Here is a 20057-nt window from a genome sequence, read left to right on the forward strand (position 1 = left end):
CATCCCTTTTTGCATTATTTTAAAAGTTATTATGCCAATAAATCAGAATTTTGGGCATATTGTTACAGGATGCATACAGGTTTAAATACTAATATGCACATAGAGCTTATGCACAGAACACTGAAGTATTTATATTTAAATGGAAAAACCGTTAAACGTTTGGATAAAGCCATTTTAGCAATAATGAAATTCGTCAGGGACAAACTGTTTGATTCATTAATAGTCTTACATAAAGGTAAAATTTGCAATAAAATCAAAGAATTGCGCATACGTCACAAAATTAGCTTAGATTTGAATATGTCCTTAATAATTCCATCTGAGAATGGTTGGAGCATTGCTTCCTCTAGAAAGTATGAAGTATATACAGTAGAAGAAAATGAAGTAAACTGTAAATGTGAGATATTTTGTACTGAATGTGGCTCATGCATCCACCGATACAGGTGTTCCTGCATAGATTCTGCAATCAAATGGAATATGTGTAAACACATTCACCTTTTGTGCAGATACAGAGGTTTACATTCTGAAAACCAAGAAAATTTACAAGGTACAACAATAGTAATATAACTAACAAATATTGTTATTTGCTGCAACTCACACATTCAATTTATGGTTCTGGATTGACAATTGATTTTAATGTTACTGAATGTTAAAGAAGTACGGTTATTGGTTTTGTTTGTTAATATATAGTTCTGTTTTAGAGTCCAACGGTGGAAATCTACTATCCCCTACTGATATTTCTAAAAATAAAGTTGAAGAATGTATTCTTACAGAAATAAGTAAAAAAGAAGAAAATTCATCAGCTACATTTAATAATAAAAAAGAGAGTATAAAAGTGAAATTTTTGGAACTGCTGGATTCTGCTACTTATATCCAACAGCTTGAGATTTTCGAAAAAGCAATTGCTCCAATTGCACCAACACTGTCAGCATTAACTGTATCGAATTTTTCTAGTCCTGCATCTACGAACATCAATGTCCCTCATAATAAAAATATTCAAATGCAACGTAGGCTATTTTCTACAAAAAAGAAAACGAAAATTACCAGAACCAAAATTCTGAAACCAAGTTCTGAAGAAACTGACTTGCTATCTTTAAGTTTAGTTTCAAAACGGTAGCTATTTTACTTTTTTTATTAGACATAAAAACTACTAGTTTGCTATTAATTTCAGGTTATCAGACTATGTGTGCAAATAATAATTTATAAAAATGTATTTTCTCTAAGATGTTAAAAATTATTATAAATTTGGTTGTTTTATTCATTCACTCCATATAACTCTCTATAAAGATAAAAGTGCTTAGTCCCTTTAGTTTTGTTATATCTGGGAGATATACAGTCGGAAAAATGAAAGATTACCCATGAAGGATCATATCAATCACTTATTTTGTATTTGCTGTCTTTTTCTATAAATAACAAACGTTTGTTATAGAAAAATACAGCAAATACAAAATAAGTGATTGATATGATCGTTCATGGGTACCTAATCTTTCATTTTTCCGACTGTATAACATATTAGAGGTATACATACAAGGGCTTGCAATATTAATAAAGTAATTTTTTGTCAGCTCTAGTGATTTACTGAATAAAATATATACATGGGTATATTAAAATTAAAAATATTTCCACATAAAAAAAACTCAGTTAAAAGTTCTTCCTTTTGGGTCATTCTCTACCTGGGAACTCCTTTTTCTGACTGCATTTACCTCTTTTTCTTTTAAAAGTTTTGCCTGCTTCTGCAAGCCTGCACATTTCTACTGTTTTTCGTAAATTTAAATCTATTTATCCTAGCAGAATTTCTTGTAAAGCATTATCATCTACTCCTTTAACAATTCTATCCCGAATCAACCTTCTTGTTCTCCAAATTCACATAATTTGGCTTGGAGTCTCAAATCTGTTACAAATTGATCAAAAGTTTATCCAGGTATATAAATTCTACTGAAGAACTTAAAACTTTCCATTATTATATTTGTTCTCGGTAAACGGTTCTCGGTCTCAACACTACACCTGGACCGTGTTATATCTGGGAGATTTATTATCATATACATTGGAAGTATACATAAACGATATAACTTGTTTTAAACATTTATTATTATCACTTTCATGTACATACATACCATCTTATTGTTATTATTGTGATTATTATTTTTATTATACAACAACTATGTTCTATAATAAGTGACAAGCAGACAAGCCCCCACCCTTTGTGTCACAAGATTCTAAGTGTCCTTTGTGTAATTTTCATTCACGTTATGTTGCAGAATTGCACACTCACTTTCAAGAAGAACAACCTAATCCTAGAAAGTGAAACACTTAATTTTCCAATTTAGCCTCTTTTCAGGAGTGGAAATGTTCTATTGAAAGTAGTACAAACACCAAATACATTAAAGTAGAGAACTTTTCCGCAAAGACTCACAAAACAATGAAGTTTCTGTGTCATCGGTCAGGCTGCTTTAATTCTGAAAGCAAAGGAAAGGGGCACTTAAAAATGAAAGGCAGTATAAAAATTGGTGGATTTTGCCCAGCAGGTCTCAGAGTTGTGGTTGATTTGGCAGAAAAAGTTGAAGTCAATTTCATAAAAACACACATTGTACATCAAACTGATATTGGACAGTTATTTCTAAGTATATCTGAACGTCAGTCTATTGCTGATATTTGACTGTGGTTATTATTTTTATTATACAACAACATAACAACAACAACCATTGATAATTATTGATAACAACAATCTAATAAGTGACAAGCAGACAAGCCCTCACCCTTTGTTTCACTGTCTACTGTCTTGTCACTTGTTGCCATCTCACAATAAGATAATATTTATATTATGTAAAATAATAAAACTGTGTATTCAAAACAATTAAACATAACTCCTTGTTTGTGTGAACAATCTGAGAACGTTTCGTGAAATGAGAACTGTCAAGTGTTAACTGTTACATTCAAACCTGTACATAATTTGAATGACGCGCCACACACAAAATCAAGTGCGATTGGATTGGTCAGGATTATCCTTACCTGCCAACGGCTAGACGCTAGTTTTTTTCTGCTGATATATCGCCCGCGCTCTTTTCATAGTGTAGAAACTCGAAATTGCGGCTGCGGCAGTCTTACAATGACTTCTCCGAGGTAAAGGCGAGTGTGTTTTTCGCGCTTCTGGTGCAAAATACGTATTTTGGAAATGTACTGCGCTTTTGTTATTAGTATAAAGTTACATTGATTTCACTCAAACCTCTGTGTGTGTAGACCCCCGAAGCACTATAAATATTATTAAAGTTTGTATAAATCTCGTGGTATTTAACATTGCGATAAGTTTTCAATGTTAGAATGAGCCCTTATTTCAGTACAGTACACTTATTAAATAAACTATCGAAGGAATTCTCTTTAATTTTATTGTCATTGCTGCAGTGGTCCTTAATAAATATTTTGGAGCAATTGGATGTCCATCCACTCCTCTTAAAAAGGTGGAAAGTTTGGCATTAAATGCCCTCCCACCAATACATATCTTGGAACAATGATCGATTACACAAATTATTAATTCTAGGAAATTAAAATTAAAATAAAAACGTATATAGAGCAAATTTTATCAAAATGAGAAGAGTGCTCTGCAAGAAGCTAGTTCTATGGAATGGAAGCTTGGATCTTGAGTGCGGCATCAATGAAAAAACTGAAATCATATATTATATGGTTGTGGGTATATAGAAGAATTCTGAAAATATCATGTTCAGAACACGTTACAAACAAAAAGGTTCTGAGAAAGAAGAATAAAGAAATGAAAGTCGTAGAAACAATCAAGACAAGAAATTTGGAATATCTTACACTTGAACATATTACACGTGGAGAGAGATACAACTTGTTCCAACTCATTATGCTAAGCGGACTCGTACACCAAACGCAACATGAAACACTCAACATCCCATAAATATCAGCATCCCTTGAACGCACCTAAAAAACAATGTCTATATATCTATCTCAGCTTGAATCACCCAATACTCAAGTCTTTCTTAATTTCTTCCATTCTTCTGTTTTTTCTGTATTCATTTAATTTGGCCGAATTTTTGGAGAAGTCTGCACCTATCACGCATTCCCCCCACCCAGTTTAATATGTAGTATTAGACAGAGGCGTGCGGTCCATGGAAGCGAGGGAAGCACCGCTTCCCTATACTTCCATATAAGAAAATACATATATTATTAATTAGTATTTAATTATCAACAATGTTTCCCTAATCTAAGTAATCTATTATGTAACTAATAGGCATTGAAACATTATTAAAATTTGATCGCATACGAACGGTCTCAAATAAGCACACAATTCAACGATTCAGTCCGGTCCTGACGGAAGCGCATCTCAAAATCGCTGCTTGTCATGCATTTGTCCCGTTCAAAAATTGGTCAGAGTTTAATAACCTCACTCGCTAGTCATGTTTCTTTCACGCGAATTTTGATACGCCTGGAAGCGCTCGTCCGACCGCTTCCGATTCGAAAACGAGATGCGGAGTCTGTTACTGCTGCTATAAGGGGTAGGTATTTAGGTACAAATGGCTCGATTTCAATTTTTTGCTTAATATTTTTACTAATATTTTATTTGACATTTTGAGATTTTTCCTTTTACTGATATTTTATAGTACCTACGACATTTTACAGACGAAGTCAAGTGACATTGCATTTTGTGTAAGACAATTTGATGACTTATGATGATTAAAAAAATGAGCTGTTTAAAAATATTTGGGATAAAGCTGAAAATATGGGCTTCGAACCTAAAAGAAAAATAATGATGATTGATATTGTCGGTGAAAGAGAGACCTATCGACGATTATACATCGAAATTTTTGATAATATTCTACAACAAAGAATTATCACTTTGAAAATTTTAAAGAAATAAAATATGTAGAATTATGTAATTTTAATATGTCTAATTATAATTCATTAAAATCTCCCACAGAGGTATGTACGTATTTAATTCAGTACGATTAAATTATGATTTTTTTTTTGATAATCTAGCTTTGCATTCTCAGTTAAATGTCATTTATAAATCACCTGAAATTAGTGATAAAGAAATACTTAGGAATCGGTTGAATTTTTTGAATACTACTGGTTTAAATCAGTGTCTGTGTGAATTAAGGGCAAGTTGTGTGAATTAAGTAGTAGGTACTAACTATCCCAGCTACAAGTGCATCAGTTGAACGAAGTTTTTCAGTATTAAAACGCATCAAAAGTTTTACAATAAATTTTACAAGTGAAGACAGACTTTCCAAGTTAGCCCTATTATCCATTGAAAAAGAGTGCATTTATTAAACAATTATCAGAAAATCCAAAATTTTACGACTATGTTATCGACAAAAAATTTGCATTGGTTGATAAGAGAATAGGACTCAAGTATAAGTAAATAAGTGTCATATTGTTGAAAGTTGTGTGTTATGGAAGGTGATTCGAAATCGGAATATAAAAACAATTTTGAATAGAACTCTTCTTTTTAAGTTTAAAGAAATCAAGCCTGGAGCAGGGACTCGACCCTGAGAAAGCAGTACAGATCGATGATGTCACTAGATATACGATAAACTAAGTCACTAGAGTCACTAACCTGCATTGATTCCCACATAATAAGCACTTTGCTGATAGAGAGCCCATATAGCGCATCAGAGTACTATCGGAGGGGAAGTGGATAGTATGAAGCATTGGGGCGGGATGGAGTGACGCCCGCTTATAAGAGTAAATCCTCCTTGCCTCAATGAATTTGTATCACCCGAATCTCATTCTCAAGGCGTGTGCATATCTCTCAGACTGGGTTAAACACTATACCTAATTTTTTGTAGTTCTTGTTTTTAGTCGATATAAATTAACAGGTAATACATTAGGTATACACCTATTAAGTAGGTATATGTTTTGATCTCGACCCTCGTAAGAAAATATTTGTTAAACCCTTATTGAATCGCTTCCTCTTCCGATAATGTCACCGCACGCCACTGGTATTAGATTATTCATGTTCAAATCTGATGTGTCCTGCAGATTGCCATTTCAGTTTTTCTATTTCTCTTCCGACGATGTCTTATTTTAGTTTTCTCTCTAATCAGCTTATTTATCTTCTTATCCTCTATTACATTTGGCAATTGCTTTTGTAAATATCCATTATTGTGACTCATAATTAAGAAGCAGGAGTAAACATCATATAGCTAACTTTATGGACACAGAAACAACTTTCGTACTTTTAACCAATGGTTATATAACTTCTTCTTCGCTAAATTAGGCTTTGCCTGTTGACTATCATGCATGACTACGACCATCTTTTTCGAGGTTTTCCAACATATCTCTTGTCTTTTGCATTGTAATTGAGTATTATTTTTTAGTAGTATTTCTTTATCCTATGAATTGCTTTCGGCTTTCTCCATTTATCTTTATATTCAGCTATCTTATAGCATTGATTATAATCACCAATGTGTGTGTTTATAATCAATGCTTATAGTTAAAGCGTATACATTTAGCTCATTACATAAATATATCATCATTTCTTATTAGATCTTTTCTTTTGTAACATTTAACTCTTTCCGAAAAATCTTATATCTGTTGTCTGTATTCTATTCTCGTGTTCATTCGGTAGTGAAATTGAGATTGAAGAAAGTTTCTATGAACGTTTTTGGAACAGTAGAATAAGAGAAGTCATAAAAATAAATCATACAATAGTAGGAGATATTGGTACCTAACAACTAAGATACCTACTACGGACATATCCAAAGAATGCTCGCAGATCGATTTCTAAAACAAATCCTAAATGCCAACCTCATGGTAAAAAGAAAAGAGGAAGACCTCGCCTTAGTTGGAGAGAAGGCATGTATCGTAGTGCAGCCAATATGTGAGACAATTGTGCATTTAATGATTGAATTATATAATTTGGACCACATATACTACACATACAGGTTCAAATTTAGATATGAGGCCATCTCAGATTTTGCCTTTTACAAAAATGGCGGGCATTTAAAATGGCGCATATACATATGTGACTAATAGCACGATAACTTTTGAACGAGACGTCAGATTTCAACCAAATTTGGTATATATGTTATTTTTTTTATGTATAAGATCAAGGTCTTGAACCGGAAGAATCGGTTTACCAAAAGTTGTGTTTTTCCTGGTTTTTATGTAAAAATATGTTGTTTTTTTTTTAATTCTTTCACCCTGTATGTATTATTTTTTCAAAAAGTTAATACCGCCATTTAAAAGAGCGTAAAAATATTTTTTAGGAAATATTTTGAACTTTTTAGTTATGTTAATTACTATTTAATAAATGCATAACGTATCTTCACATGTACCTATGTGCGGCAGATTCGTGCAAATATTATAAGAATTATTGTGCATTTAACGGTAGAAGCATATAATTTGGACTACATATGCTACACATATAAAGTTTCAAATTTAGATATGAGGCCATCTCAGTTTTTGTTCCTTTTACAAAAATAACGGGCATTCAAAATGGCGACTATACATATATGACTAATAGCACGATAACCTTTGAACGAAAAGTCCGACTTCAGCCAAATTTGGTATCAAGGCTCTTTTTTTGATGAATAAGATCGAGGTTTTGAACCGGAATATTCGGTTTAGCAGAAGTTGCATTTTTACTGTTTTTTTTTTTATATAAAAATATGTTGTCTCTTTTTCAATTCTTTCTCCCTGTATATATTAATTTTTCAAAAAGATTGCACCGCCATTGAAAAGAAAAATATTTTTTAGGAAATATTTTGAACTTTTTAGTTATGTTCAGTACCATTTAATAAATGCATAACGTATGTTCACATGTACCTATGGGCGGCAGATTCATTTTGAATGCCCGCCATTTTTGTAAAAGACAAAATCTGAGATGGCCTCTTATCTAAATTTGAATCTTTGTATGTGTAGTATGTGTGGTCCAAAATATATGCTCCTACCATTAAATGCACAATAATTCTTATATTCTTTTTCTCATGATCATCTTTCAGTGCGTCACAGTTTTTCGATTTCTTTCTAACGCATTAAATTGTATGTGACAGAAAAAAAGGCACGTCGGTGATTACTTCTAGTTCTGTGATTATTCTAGTTGTCGATAGATGGCGCCATAATTAAAAAAAATTATTTTTTTTAATTAGATAATAATATTACAAATATAATCTCTATAATTTATAAGACTATACAAATCAAAGAAAATACCATTTTATAAATGCAAGAAACACATTTGATTTGTTTTTATTCTAAATTGAAAATAAAATGTGACAACTGTCAGATTTAACTAAAATGTCATGTTAGAATAAATGTCATAAATGTGTATTATCACGGACTTACCCTTTTTCCTATCATTTGTGACGCACTGAAAAATGATCATGAAAAGGACAATATTATTATTTGCACGTATCTGCCGCTCATAGGAACCTACATGTGAAGATACGTTCATTTATTAAATGGTAATTAATATAATAAGGAGTTCAAAATATTTCCTAAAAAATATTTTTACGCTATTTTCAACGCCAGTATTACCTTTTTGAAAAATTAATATATACAGGGGGAAAGAACTGAAAAAATAAACAACATATTTTTGCATACAAAATCGGGAAAAACACAACTTATGGTAAATCGATTCTTCCGGTTCAAGATCTCGATCTTATACATAAAAAAAGAACCTATATACCAAATTTGGTTGAAATCGGACTTTTCGTTCAAAAGTTATCGTGCTATTATTAGTCACACATGTATAGTCGCCATTTTGAATGCCAGAATGCCCGTCATTTTTGTAAAAGGTAAAATCTGAGATGGCCTCATATCTAAATTTGAACCTTTGTATGTGTAGTATATGTGGTCCAAATTATATGCTTCTACCGTTAAACGAACAATAATTCGTATAATATTTGCACGAATCTGCCGCACATAGGTACATGTGAAGATAAGTTATGCATTTATCAAATGGTAATAAACACAACTACAAAGTTCAAAATTGAAAGGGTGAAAGAATTGAAAGAAAATCAACATATTTTTACATAAAAAATCAGGAAAAACACAACTGCTGGTAAACCGATTCTTCCGGTTCATGAGCTCGATCTTATACATCAAAAAATGAACCCATATACCAAATTTGGTTGAAGTCGCACTTCTCAATCTTTTAAAAGTTATCGTGCTATTAGTCACATATGTATCGTCGCCATTTTGAATGTTCGCCATTTTTGTAAAAGGTAAAACCTAAGATGGCCTCAAAGTATCGTAGTATGTGTTCCAAATTATATGCTTCTATCATTAAATGCACAATTCTTATAATATTTGCACGAATCTGCCGCACTATCGGGAAATGAGAGATAAAGAAATAGAGGACAACCTATGGACGGATCGAGAAAAATGGCGATTGGCTATCGGAAGACGTAGAGAAACGTTTTAAACCGATATACAGGGTGGACAAATGAAAACGAAACAGAGACATTATCAGGAACTACGATATTTTTGAAAAATCCAACGACAGGTCGTCAACTTTTGATTAAAGGGGGTACTTTTTCCGGTACTTTCGATTATTTTACTTTCACCACTAAGCCAGGGTAAGAATTATCCCAACATTTTTTAATGATAGTGCAATTCCCTGTAAAGACTTATATTTTTAAATTTGGCGCAATACTTATTATTGATTTAAAAAGACTTATAAATTTTAAATTATGTATATACCTGCTTAATTAGTTGATTTAGTACGCCAGTGGTTTAGATTTTAATTTCTTTCTTTGTCCGGCTTTGGTTTTTTTATTATGTGTTTCAGGAGGTGCATATACAGTAACCGCAAAAATTAAATGTAGGCTGGTATTTTTGGTGATCGACTGGTGGGACCATTTTTTATCTGGCAATTTAACTGGCGAAATGTATTTACAATTACTGAAAAACGTGATTATTTCTGCTTTGACTGATGTTATTGAAAATGATCAACAATATGATGAAGATCGTTTGGTTTTTTCCACAGGACGGTGCTCCTCAACATTATGCTTTACTTGTTCGTCAGTATTTAGACCAACATTTTCCACGGCGTTGGATTGGGAGGAGAGATAGTATCGAATGGCCTCCTCGGTCACCAGATTTGTCTCTCCCGGATTTTTTTGTGGGGACACCTAAAAAGTATAATATATATCTATAGAATACCACCCGTAGCTTTAGAAAATTAACGTCAACGAATTCCTACGAATCACTCCGAAAATGATTCGGAATGTGGAAGAACGTTTCGAACAAACCTTTATCATTGTGTGCAAACCGGAGGTCATCAGTTTCACATTTGGTTAAGTAAGAAATAAGTAACCAGCTAAAAATATTAATTTTAATTTTTTTTTCTAATATATAAATCAAATAAGGTTCTGGGCCGAATTTAAAAATTTAAAGACTAATGTATAGGGAATTGCAGAGTTTTATATTACCACTATTGCGATTAAAAAATATTGGGGTGATTCTTATCCTGGCAGTAAAATCGAAGATACCGGAAAAATACCCTTTAATCAAAGATTGTGTTTTTTTCTATTATATTTTCTCCAAATTATGAAATTTCAAGGTTAGTTAATTTGTATGTATAGTTCTCCAATTATATCTTTGCACATGCATGAAATTATTCTTTTATACTAGGTCTCTTTTTTACTCACAGAAACTGGTATAGCAAAATTAAACCGCTTATTCATAGAAACCACAATAATAGTTAAACAAGGATAAACAATACTATTTGTTGTTTATTTGGGTTTATATGACTGCGGACACTAAATCCATTCGCCAATAAACAATACTATATATGTACTATACCTTGTTTACTATGAATTTTGACGTTGTATTATTTTCAGTGATATTGACATTAGCGCATTTGCTGTGTTTATTGGAATTTATAACTTATATTGTGTTTATTTTATAAAGGTATATTGTGTTAAATATATTATAATATAGTTAAATATAAATATACAATATAACTTTATAAAATACGTCCACTGATAATAGCCATTTCCTAATTATTACATTGCCGTTACATATCAATGAAATTACATATCGAACTACATTTCACTTAATGTTTTGATTTAACTTGTTTGCAAATGAATCATGCTGTTTCTGCAAAGAACATGGATAATCAGGGTTCTACTGTACATATTTCTAAAAAATAAATAAAATATTTGTACTATTTCCTTTGCTGCTAAAAGAGCTGTTGTAATGATTACACATTCGTTAAATGCTTGTTTTAATATCTTGGGCACAAAACTTTTCTTAAACAGAAAATTTTTGTGCACAAGTTATTTACCTTTTACTAAACTTTTCTTAAACAGAACATTTTTGTTACAGATTGTTTCTCTAGTATTAACGACATTTGCTTTTCCGTTTTCTTTATGGGTTTTAAAAGTGGAGTTATATAACATTCTTCCATCAGTTCAAACAAGAGGCCATGGGATAGTTTTATTGTTATTTTGGACATTGGCCTTTATATCAGAAAATCTAGCGTTTATCAATTTGACCCAGGAGAACTGGTGGTTTAAACTGAAGGAGTAAGTTTTGAGTAATTTAATTATTAGAAACTATACTTTGTTTCACGTTAAGAATAGAACGAATACGCTTACGGAGATCAGTGTTGCCAAACCTCTCGCCACGGGTGGATACTCGACTGCCGATATACGATTCATTCTAGTCAATACGGCGTGGCATCTACGGACGGTTCTACCGTCCATAAGAAATACATGGGGCTATCTCCGTAATGTTTTATTCTTAACGTGAAACGCTCATAGCATAGTATTCAATTTTAAATAAAGTACAACTTTTTCAACAATAATTAAAAACTAAGATAGAACTTAATTAATGGTAACTGGTGAGGGAATAACTTTGTAATATGGGTTCCCCTACACAATTATTATGTTTTAAAAGCAAAAGTAAAAGATGATTTAATTTCAGAATAGGACTATTTCACTATGTCCTTATGCGCATTTCGATTTCATAAATCTCCTCAGAACACCTCCGTAGAAGCACTTCTACATACTTTTATTGAGGTCTTCTAATATACCTGTCTTTTCTTAGCTACGTGTATGCCAAATTTCATTTCAATCCAAGCGGTACTTTAAAGTCAGGAGCAACAATTAACCCTATTACTACTCCTTCATGTGTTTGGAAATTGAGATAATACCTTTAACGAAACTATAAAATATTTGTGTTTTAGTTTGACCGATCAGCTGGAAATGGCATTATTTATTTTACGATATATTGCTTTTTTCTTCTGGAAGCCGTCTGTTGTGAACCGGTTGTACTGCAGCCACTTGGGTTATTGTACATCTTCCATTCGTTTATGAAACCCATTCCAGAATTCTGGAACCCTGTACCAGCTCGTACAGGTCTAGTGGGTGGGTGCCATATAAATTTGGAGTCACTCCGATGTCTCCGAAAAGTGTTTGCCGCCTCCGATCCAATGCCTCGCAGTCATGCAAAATATGGTTGACTGTTTCAGGTTCTCTGTTACAGAGTCTGCAGCTCAAGTCTCCATGAAACAGCCCCATTGTATGCAGCTGACCCTTAACTGGCGCATGTCCAGTGAGGAAATCTGTTATGACTCTGAGCTGATTCCTGCTTGTTTTCAACAGTAACTCAGCCCTACTAGCACATGTCCGTCCGATATACAGCTTGCCATGTGTTTGACCGGGTACACTCTCCCAGTGTGAGTTGTGTTGGCTTCGGATCCAGGCTTTTTTTCGTTCACGGACGTTGCTTTTTGGCACTCCCACGGCCGGCTCTGGACCCAGGTATTTTGTAGCTGATGCTCTCTTGGCAAGGGCATCAGCTCTTTCATTGCCGTATATGCCCCGATGACCTGGAACCCATACCAGTATAACACTGTTATGTTGTGCCAGTCTATCAAGTTCTTGTCGACATTCCCACACCAGCCTATAGTTCACCTTAGGGCTTATAAGAGCCCCAATGGCTGCTTGGCTATCTGTGCATATGTTAACCCGCTGCAGTTCGAATGCCCTCAGGTTGTTTTCTCTTGCACACTGCAAGATTGCAAAAATCTCTGCCTGAAATACGGAGGTATACTCTCCCAGTGGAATAGAAATCTTGAAATTTCCACCACTACAGAATATTCCTGCGCCCGAACCGTCTGCAGTTTTAGACCCGTCCGTATACCAGGTGCAACCCTGCAGTCTGGGTCGAGAGTTTCCTCTGCCCCATTTGTCTCGTGGGCAAATGTCCACTTGAAAAGGTACTTCAGGCCTGTATCTTGATGTCATATGGTCAGAAATCATCATCCATTCGACATCATTAGTTTCATTCGTTATTCTACTATGTCCTGATTTAACTGGTACATTGCTCAGGTTTTCTCGCAGTCTATAATATCCCATTTTCGCCTCACCTCTTATTATTATATTTAAAGGAGGGAGATCTAGTAGTGCCTCCATAGCTGCCGTAGGTTTGCCCCTCATAGCCCCCGTGATCCCGAGACAAGGTGCAAGTCTTTGCACCTTGCTTAATTTGATGATGGCACTTTTTTGCTGCACTTTTGGCCACCATACCACTGATGCATACGTAATTGTGGGTTTTACCACCATGTCTTAAGTCCAATATACCATATCTGGTCTCAAACCCCACATTTTTCCATGAGTACGTCTGGTACCGTAGTTACCGCTCTCTTCGTTATTCTTTCTATCTGCTGATTCCAAGTAAGTCTTGAGTCTAATATTATCCCGAGATACTTTACTTCACTCACCAGATTTAAATGTACACCATTTAGACTTAGAGGACCCAATTCCTCTGAATTCCTTCTTTTAGTAAATTTCATGATTTTGGACTTCAGAGGACTGATGTTAAGCCCTACATTTGAAGTCCATTCTGTAACTATGGTCAGAGCCTGTTGCAGTCGATCTCTGACTGTACCATTAAATTTTCTGTGGGCTAAGATGACTAGTCATCCGCATAGCCCAGGACGTGATGCCTATCGTTGTCGAGTCTAGCTATCAGGCCATCCATGACCAGATTCCACAATAGAGGAGACAAGACTCCCCCTGTGGGCAGCCTCTGGCTACCTGAGCTGACACTGTATCCCTAGCAACGTAGCATATATCACACGGCTCCTCAGAATGCAGTCTATCCATCTGCAGTTTGTTTCGTCTATTCCTTTTAGACGGATCGCCCTTGTGATTGCTTCGTAGGAGGTGTTGTCAAATGCTCCCTCGATATCGAGAAATGCACCCAACATCACCTCTTGGCTTTCTAGAACGTACAAGATGGTGTACCCTCTGGTACACCTGCTTCGTAGGAGGTGTTGTCAAATGCTCCCTCGATATCGAGAAATGCACCCAACATCACCTCTTGGCTTTCTAGAACGTACAAGATGGTGTACCCTCTGGTGGTTGTACCCTCTGTACAAGATGGTGCAGTGCCGTTTCTGTGGAGACTCCCGCTCGATACGCATATTGTCCCTGATGCATCGGACTTTCAATCAACACACCATCCCTGATATGCTTATCGAGCAGTTTTTCTAAGGTCTTCAGTACGAATGACATCAGACTTATTGGCCGCAGAGACTTGGGGCTTTCTTGTCCGATTTTGCCAGGTTTGGGTATAAAAGCCACCCTTATCAGCCTCCATAATTTTGGTATGTACCCCAGCCCTAAACTAGCCTGCAGTATCTTACACAATTTTTTAAAAAGAAGGTCGTTTCCCTTATGTAGAAGTATTGGATGAATCCCGTCCGGACCCGGGTTTATTGCCCATTTGATTTTGTCCTGGTTTATAATTTCTTTTGCCACATGCCAGTTTTCCCTAGAACCATAATTCATGATATCCAGTCCGGTTTGCCAGGTGTCTAGTGGTATCAGTTTTGTTTCAGACTCAGGAAAGTGCACCCTGAAAAGCTCTTTCAGGGTGCACTTTTCTTTTAGTCTTTTCTAATAGTCTGGTGTTAGGAGACAATTAACCCCTATTACTACTCCTTCATGTGTTTGCAAATTGAGATACTACCTTTGACGAAACTATAAAATATTTTTGTTTTAGTTTGACCGATCAGCTGGAAATGGCATTATTTATTTTACGATATATTGCTTGCCTACTTATCTTTTTCCTGGGCCTCAAAGCTCCCGGAATAGTAAACGAAGTTGATTATTATATGTTAGGTGGTCATCAAAGGAATGTTATCAATCCGGTAAGTCATATTTATTTTTACCAGTGTCAGGTAGATAAACAAACTTTGTGTTTTAAAACGAATGGTATTACCTTTTATTGTATAATAAGATCAAGGAACTACCATCGTTATATTGAAACAATTGATTTTTAACGGGTAGCTTGTGTTAGACACCAGACTCAGTAAAACACAAGTTTAATTTAAATAAAAATGTATTACAGTGGAACCCCGATAAGTCGGCCCCCGATAACCCGGAAGTCCGGCTATGCCGGATCGATTTTCATCAGACAAACATTTCAACAATAAAAATGTATGTAATATAATATTTGAGAGATAATGTGTATTTGTGTAATTTGAACTATACGATAGTAAAAATGACCCATGGCACACGGCGTCAGAGCGATGTTCATTGCTCGGATTATCGGAAATAACAGGCACCTGTTAGCATTGTTTAAAAAAGACTAAACGACTATTTAAAAAATTATTTTTTAGACAATGGTCTTAGTCTCCACTGTTCTTAAATAACATAACATCGTTCTGATTGTGGCCCTATTGACAGTATTACAGTCTTATTGTTCGCTTCCGTTCTGTAATCGTGCTTCAGGTAAGTTTGTGTTTGTGTTTTTTTGTCTAGGTAATGGCAACAAAACGTAAAAATGTTGTAGTGACAATGGAAAAAAAACTAGAAGCATTAGGTAGGATTGATAAAGGCGAATCTTTAAAAACAATTGCAGCATCATATGGTGTCGGTACATCTACAGTTACGGATTGGAAGAAAAATATAACTTTTTATAGAGTTTTAAATAGAATTTTTTACCAAGAAATGAACAATACTCTATACAACTACATATATATATATATATATATATATATATATATATATATATATATATATATATATATATATATATATATATATATATATATATATATATATATACGTAATTTAGATGTGTAATGTGCATTATATTTCATGTTATTTTAATTATAACGGAGTTTATCTGTAACTATACCGTATTTTATTAATTTTTGCCATATTCTCCGGCTAACCCGGATTTTCCATAACCCGGATCGGCCGCGGTCCCGATTAATCCGAGTTATCGAGGTTCCTCTGTATATAAAAATTAAATTAGTTTCTCTGTGCAATACAAATAAAAAATCAATCCCGGCGAAGGTTTCGACGACGCCACAGCCCACTGTTGATACCTGCGAACAATATAAATGGTTAGTGTTTAAACAATTGAAACGATAATACGATGCGTTACTGAGTATACCCACACGCCAAGTAGAAAGAACAATCGGATCGATCAATACTCGATTCGAAAAGGAACGAGAAAGTGACTAATTAATACTTGGTCGCCGCGGCTTGGCCTTAAATACCGCTCGAAGATCCACATTGCTAGCTGCTACTAAATCAGCACTTTAGCAGAAGCGGTTGGCCTTCAGTCAATACCATGGGCAATACCCTAAGGCAGGTGGAGTTGTTTCCTGATCAATACTCCGGCGGAACTCTCTTTTTGTTTTGACGAAGCTCGTTTTATATCGTTGCCAGTGGTGTGGTCCATCTCCTACCACGCACCGATAGTAGTGGATAGTAAGGCGGGAGTGCGTGTGTACGGATCGCTGGTACATCGGCGGTGCGAGTTTGGCGACGTTATCTTTACCGTTACAGGTTTTAATACTCGCACCCATTCTTTAATACTCGTTCTGGTAACATATAGTGTGTAACATTACAACGGCAACATCATGTAAAACAAAAGGAACCTTGACGAAATATTATCAAATAATGTGTAGCATTATTACGGTGAGCGGCCGTGGAGTAACGGCATATTCGCTGGCCTCATACGCCAGTGCACGTGGGTTCGAGCCCTGCCAAAGACAAACCGTTTTCATTTCCAATAATGACACGAGCCGTCTCACCGTGCCTCGGAGAGCACGTAAAGCCGTCGGTCCCCCTGGGCTAATGTACATCGGCACTAGTTACTTGAAACAGGGTTAAAGATGTAAATGGCGCCGGAACTTTCCGAAAGGATCTCCCCGGCAAAAATGCCATACGATATTATTATTATACCAGACTTAAACAAGGGTGTGGGTCGGTATAAACTTGGACTAAATTCTTATACCAAGTATAACATATATCTAAGTTATTCCATGTTTATTGGTAGTGATTTTGCCTACACCTGATTTATTCTCAGTATAACTTTTATACTTGGTTTATTAGTAACAGTGTAATTGTTTTATTATTGCTCTAGTGGTCCTTTATAAATATTTTGGAGCAATTGGATGTTAATCCACTCCTCTCTAAAAAGGTGGAAAGTTCGGTGTTAATTACCCTTCCACCACTTGTCTTGGAGCCCTACTATGATAACACTTCCTACAGTAGTGTTGGAAGTCCTGCTGAATATACCACCACTTCATATCTTTTTACAGGACCAAGTAAAATCAGTGATGCACAGATTAATGCATAGTCAGCGATATATAAGCTAGGTGCATGGTGCTGACAACAGAAAGCTAATCGAGGAGCTAAGAGCCGATATTGTGATGAGGCAGCCTATCTATGCAGAAGCTACGATATATAGCTTTGACAATAATTTCACAATTAATATACTAGGCATGGAAGACTGGAAGTAAAGTGTACCCACCCATACAAGCTGCTGCTACCTGGTACACTGATGCCTCAAAAATATCGGAAGGTGTGGGAGCCGACATAGTAGGGACAAATCAAAGGATACCTACATTTCCCGGTAACTCTATCTAAGAACGTCACAGTTTTCCAGACGGAAATAACGGCAATCCATCACTGCGTGTAAGAAATAGAAAGGTAGGAAAGAACGTTTCGTTCAGTTGCCATCTTCACAGTCAGGCAGCGCTTAAGGTACTCAATTCTGTAGAGGTCAATTCGAAGCTAGTATAGGATTATGTGTATGCCCTAAATAAATTAAGAGACCTTAGCAAGGTTACGATAGCCTGGGTACCGGGTCTCGAGGGTCATAAGGGCAATGAAAAAGCAGATGAAATGGCCAAACAAGGCTCATTAATGCCATTCGTTGGACCGGAACCCTTCTGCGGCGTTGCAAAGGCATTAAAGAGGACAGCTACAAGAAAGTGGGTAGCTCACAAATCTTTGGAATGGTGGAGGAATTCACCAGGACAAAGACAGGCGAAACAGTTCATTACAGAACATTCGCCAAAATTTACGGCAGACCTAATAAGCAAAGACAGGAAAACAGTCAAAGCCATGGTAAATCTGCTAAAACAGGGGACTGTTAAAAAGCTGATGAGATTGTCAGATGATGACATGTGTAGATTCTGTCACCTGGAAGAAGAAACAACAGAGCACATTCTATGGCAGTCTGGCAAATGTGCGGTTCTTTGCATTAGGAGAAGAGAATCCACTGGCAAATAGCTACATGGAAGGTTCAGTCTCGAAGCTATTAGACGTTTTAAAAAGGGTCATATAGAGAATGTTATCTAGGTCTAGAGGACCACAATAGGTCTGAAAAGGTCGCAGTGGAATAGGCCAGAAGGCCACCTCTTTAAATTCATCTAACTACAGTAGTGGACACCATACAACCGAAACTTTAAAAGATTTCCAAAGCTGAATACAAAATTGCTGAAAAATTAACAAACACCCACAATATGAAAACTGAATTAAACGAGAAACTCTCCCAAATGATTGTAGAACAAAATAGAGAAAATGAAATGGAGTAATATGAAAGAATCGATAAAAAATCTAACAGAGGGACATTTAAACAACACTAGAAGTCTTATAGGAGAGAAAAGAAAGTAACACAGGGAAAAATATAAAAGAATAAATAAGGACAAAACTAAAAATAATTGTTGACAAGGATATATGCATATAAACTCAACGCAATGAAAGACCTAAATAAAATAAGAAAATCTACGGTTTCGTTTTGATTTAAATCTGTCTCCCTCCATCCCCCGATAGTACTATTTCTAGGTCTACCTGTTGTCAAGGAGGCTCTGAGGAAGACAAATTTACACCAACAGACCGTAGTTTCTCGATATAAATTAAAACTATTTATTTCGCAGTATGGTTAGAACGCCCTCTAACGGGGAATAAGTGAAATGAATTTCGACTCGATTCAAGTTCTCTGTTTAACCCAGGTATGACAATACCAAAAGGCACCGTTAGGAATTATTCCAATTTACGGTTCAGAGAACCTGTATGAAACGAGTCTGTGTACTCTAATACAGCGTATGGCATTAGTAAAATAAGAAAATCTACGGTTTAGTTTTGAGTAGTACGATACGTAGTAACCATACTGCGATATAAATAGTTTTGATTTATATCGAGAAACTACGGTCGTGTTGGTGTAAATTTGTCTTCCTCAGAGCCTCCTTGACAACAGGTAGACCTAGAAATAGTACTATCGGGGGATGGAGGAAGACAGATTTAAATCAAAACGAAACCATAGATTTTCTTATTTTACTAATGCCATATTTTGTATGCTTTTTCTCATGAGCATCTTGCAGTGCGTCATAGTTTTTCGATTTCATTCTAACGCATTAAATTGTATGTGACAGAAGAAAACGCACGTCGGTGATTACATTTCATCGGTGACATTTATAAAATTTATTCTAGTTGTCAATAGATGGCGCTATAATCGAAAAAAAATTATTTACGAAATATATATGTAATATATCTACGAATATAATCTGTACAATTTATAAGACTATACAAATCAAAGAAAATACCATTTTATAAATGAAATAAACACAAATGATTTGATTTTATGCCAAATTGCAAATAAAATGTGACAACTGTCATATTTAACTAAAATGTCATGTCACTAAAATGTATATTATCACGGACTTACCATTTTTTCTATCATTTGTGACGCACTGAAAAATGCTGATGAAAAGAAGCATATTAGAGTACACAGACTCGTTTCATACAGGTTCTCTGAACCGTAAATTGAAATATTTTCCTAAC

At 35.1% G+C, this 20057-nt stretch overlaps 1 protein-coding gene across 1 annotated transcript in view; it reads left to right on the forward strand.

The window, feature by feature from the left end:
• The window catches only part of LOC114334008 (ATP-binding cassette sub-family B member 6), a 123283-nt gene that overhangs the window by 23892 nt on the left and 79334 nt on the right, over positions 1-20057 (forward strand). The window contains exons 3-4 of the mRNA XM_028284007.2: positions 11287-11486; positions 14974-15121. Coding sequence (XP_028139808.2) covers positions 11287-11486; positions 14974-15121 — 348 coding nt within the window. The remainder of the gene's footprint in view (positions 1-11286; positions 11487-14973; positions 15122-20057) is intronic.

This window comes from Diabrotica virgifera, chromosome 7 (genome assembly GCF_917563875.1).
Source record: "Diabrotica virgifera virgifera chromosome 7, PGI_DIABVI_V3a".
NCBI lineage: Eukaryota > Metazoa > Arthropoda > Insecta > Coleoptera > Chrysomelidae > Diabrotica > Diabrotica virgifera.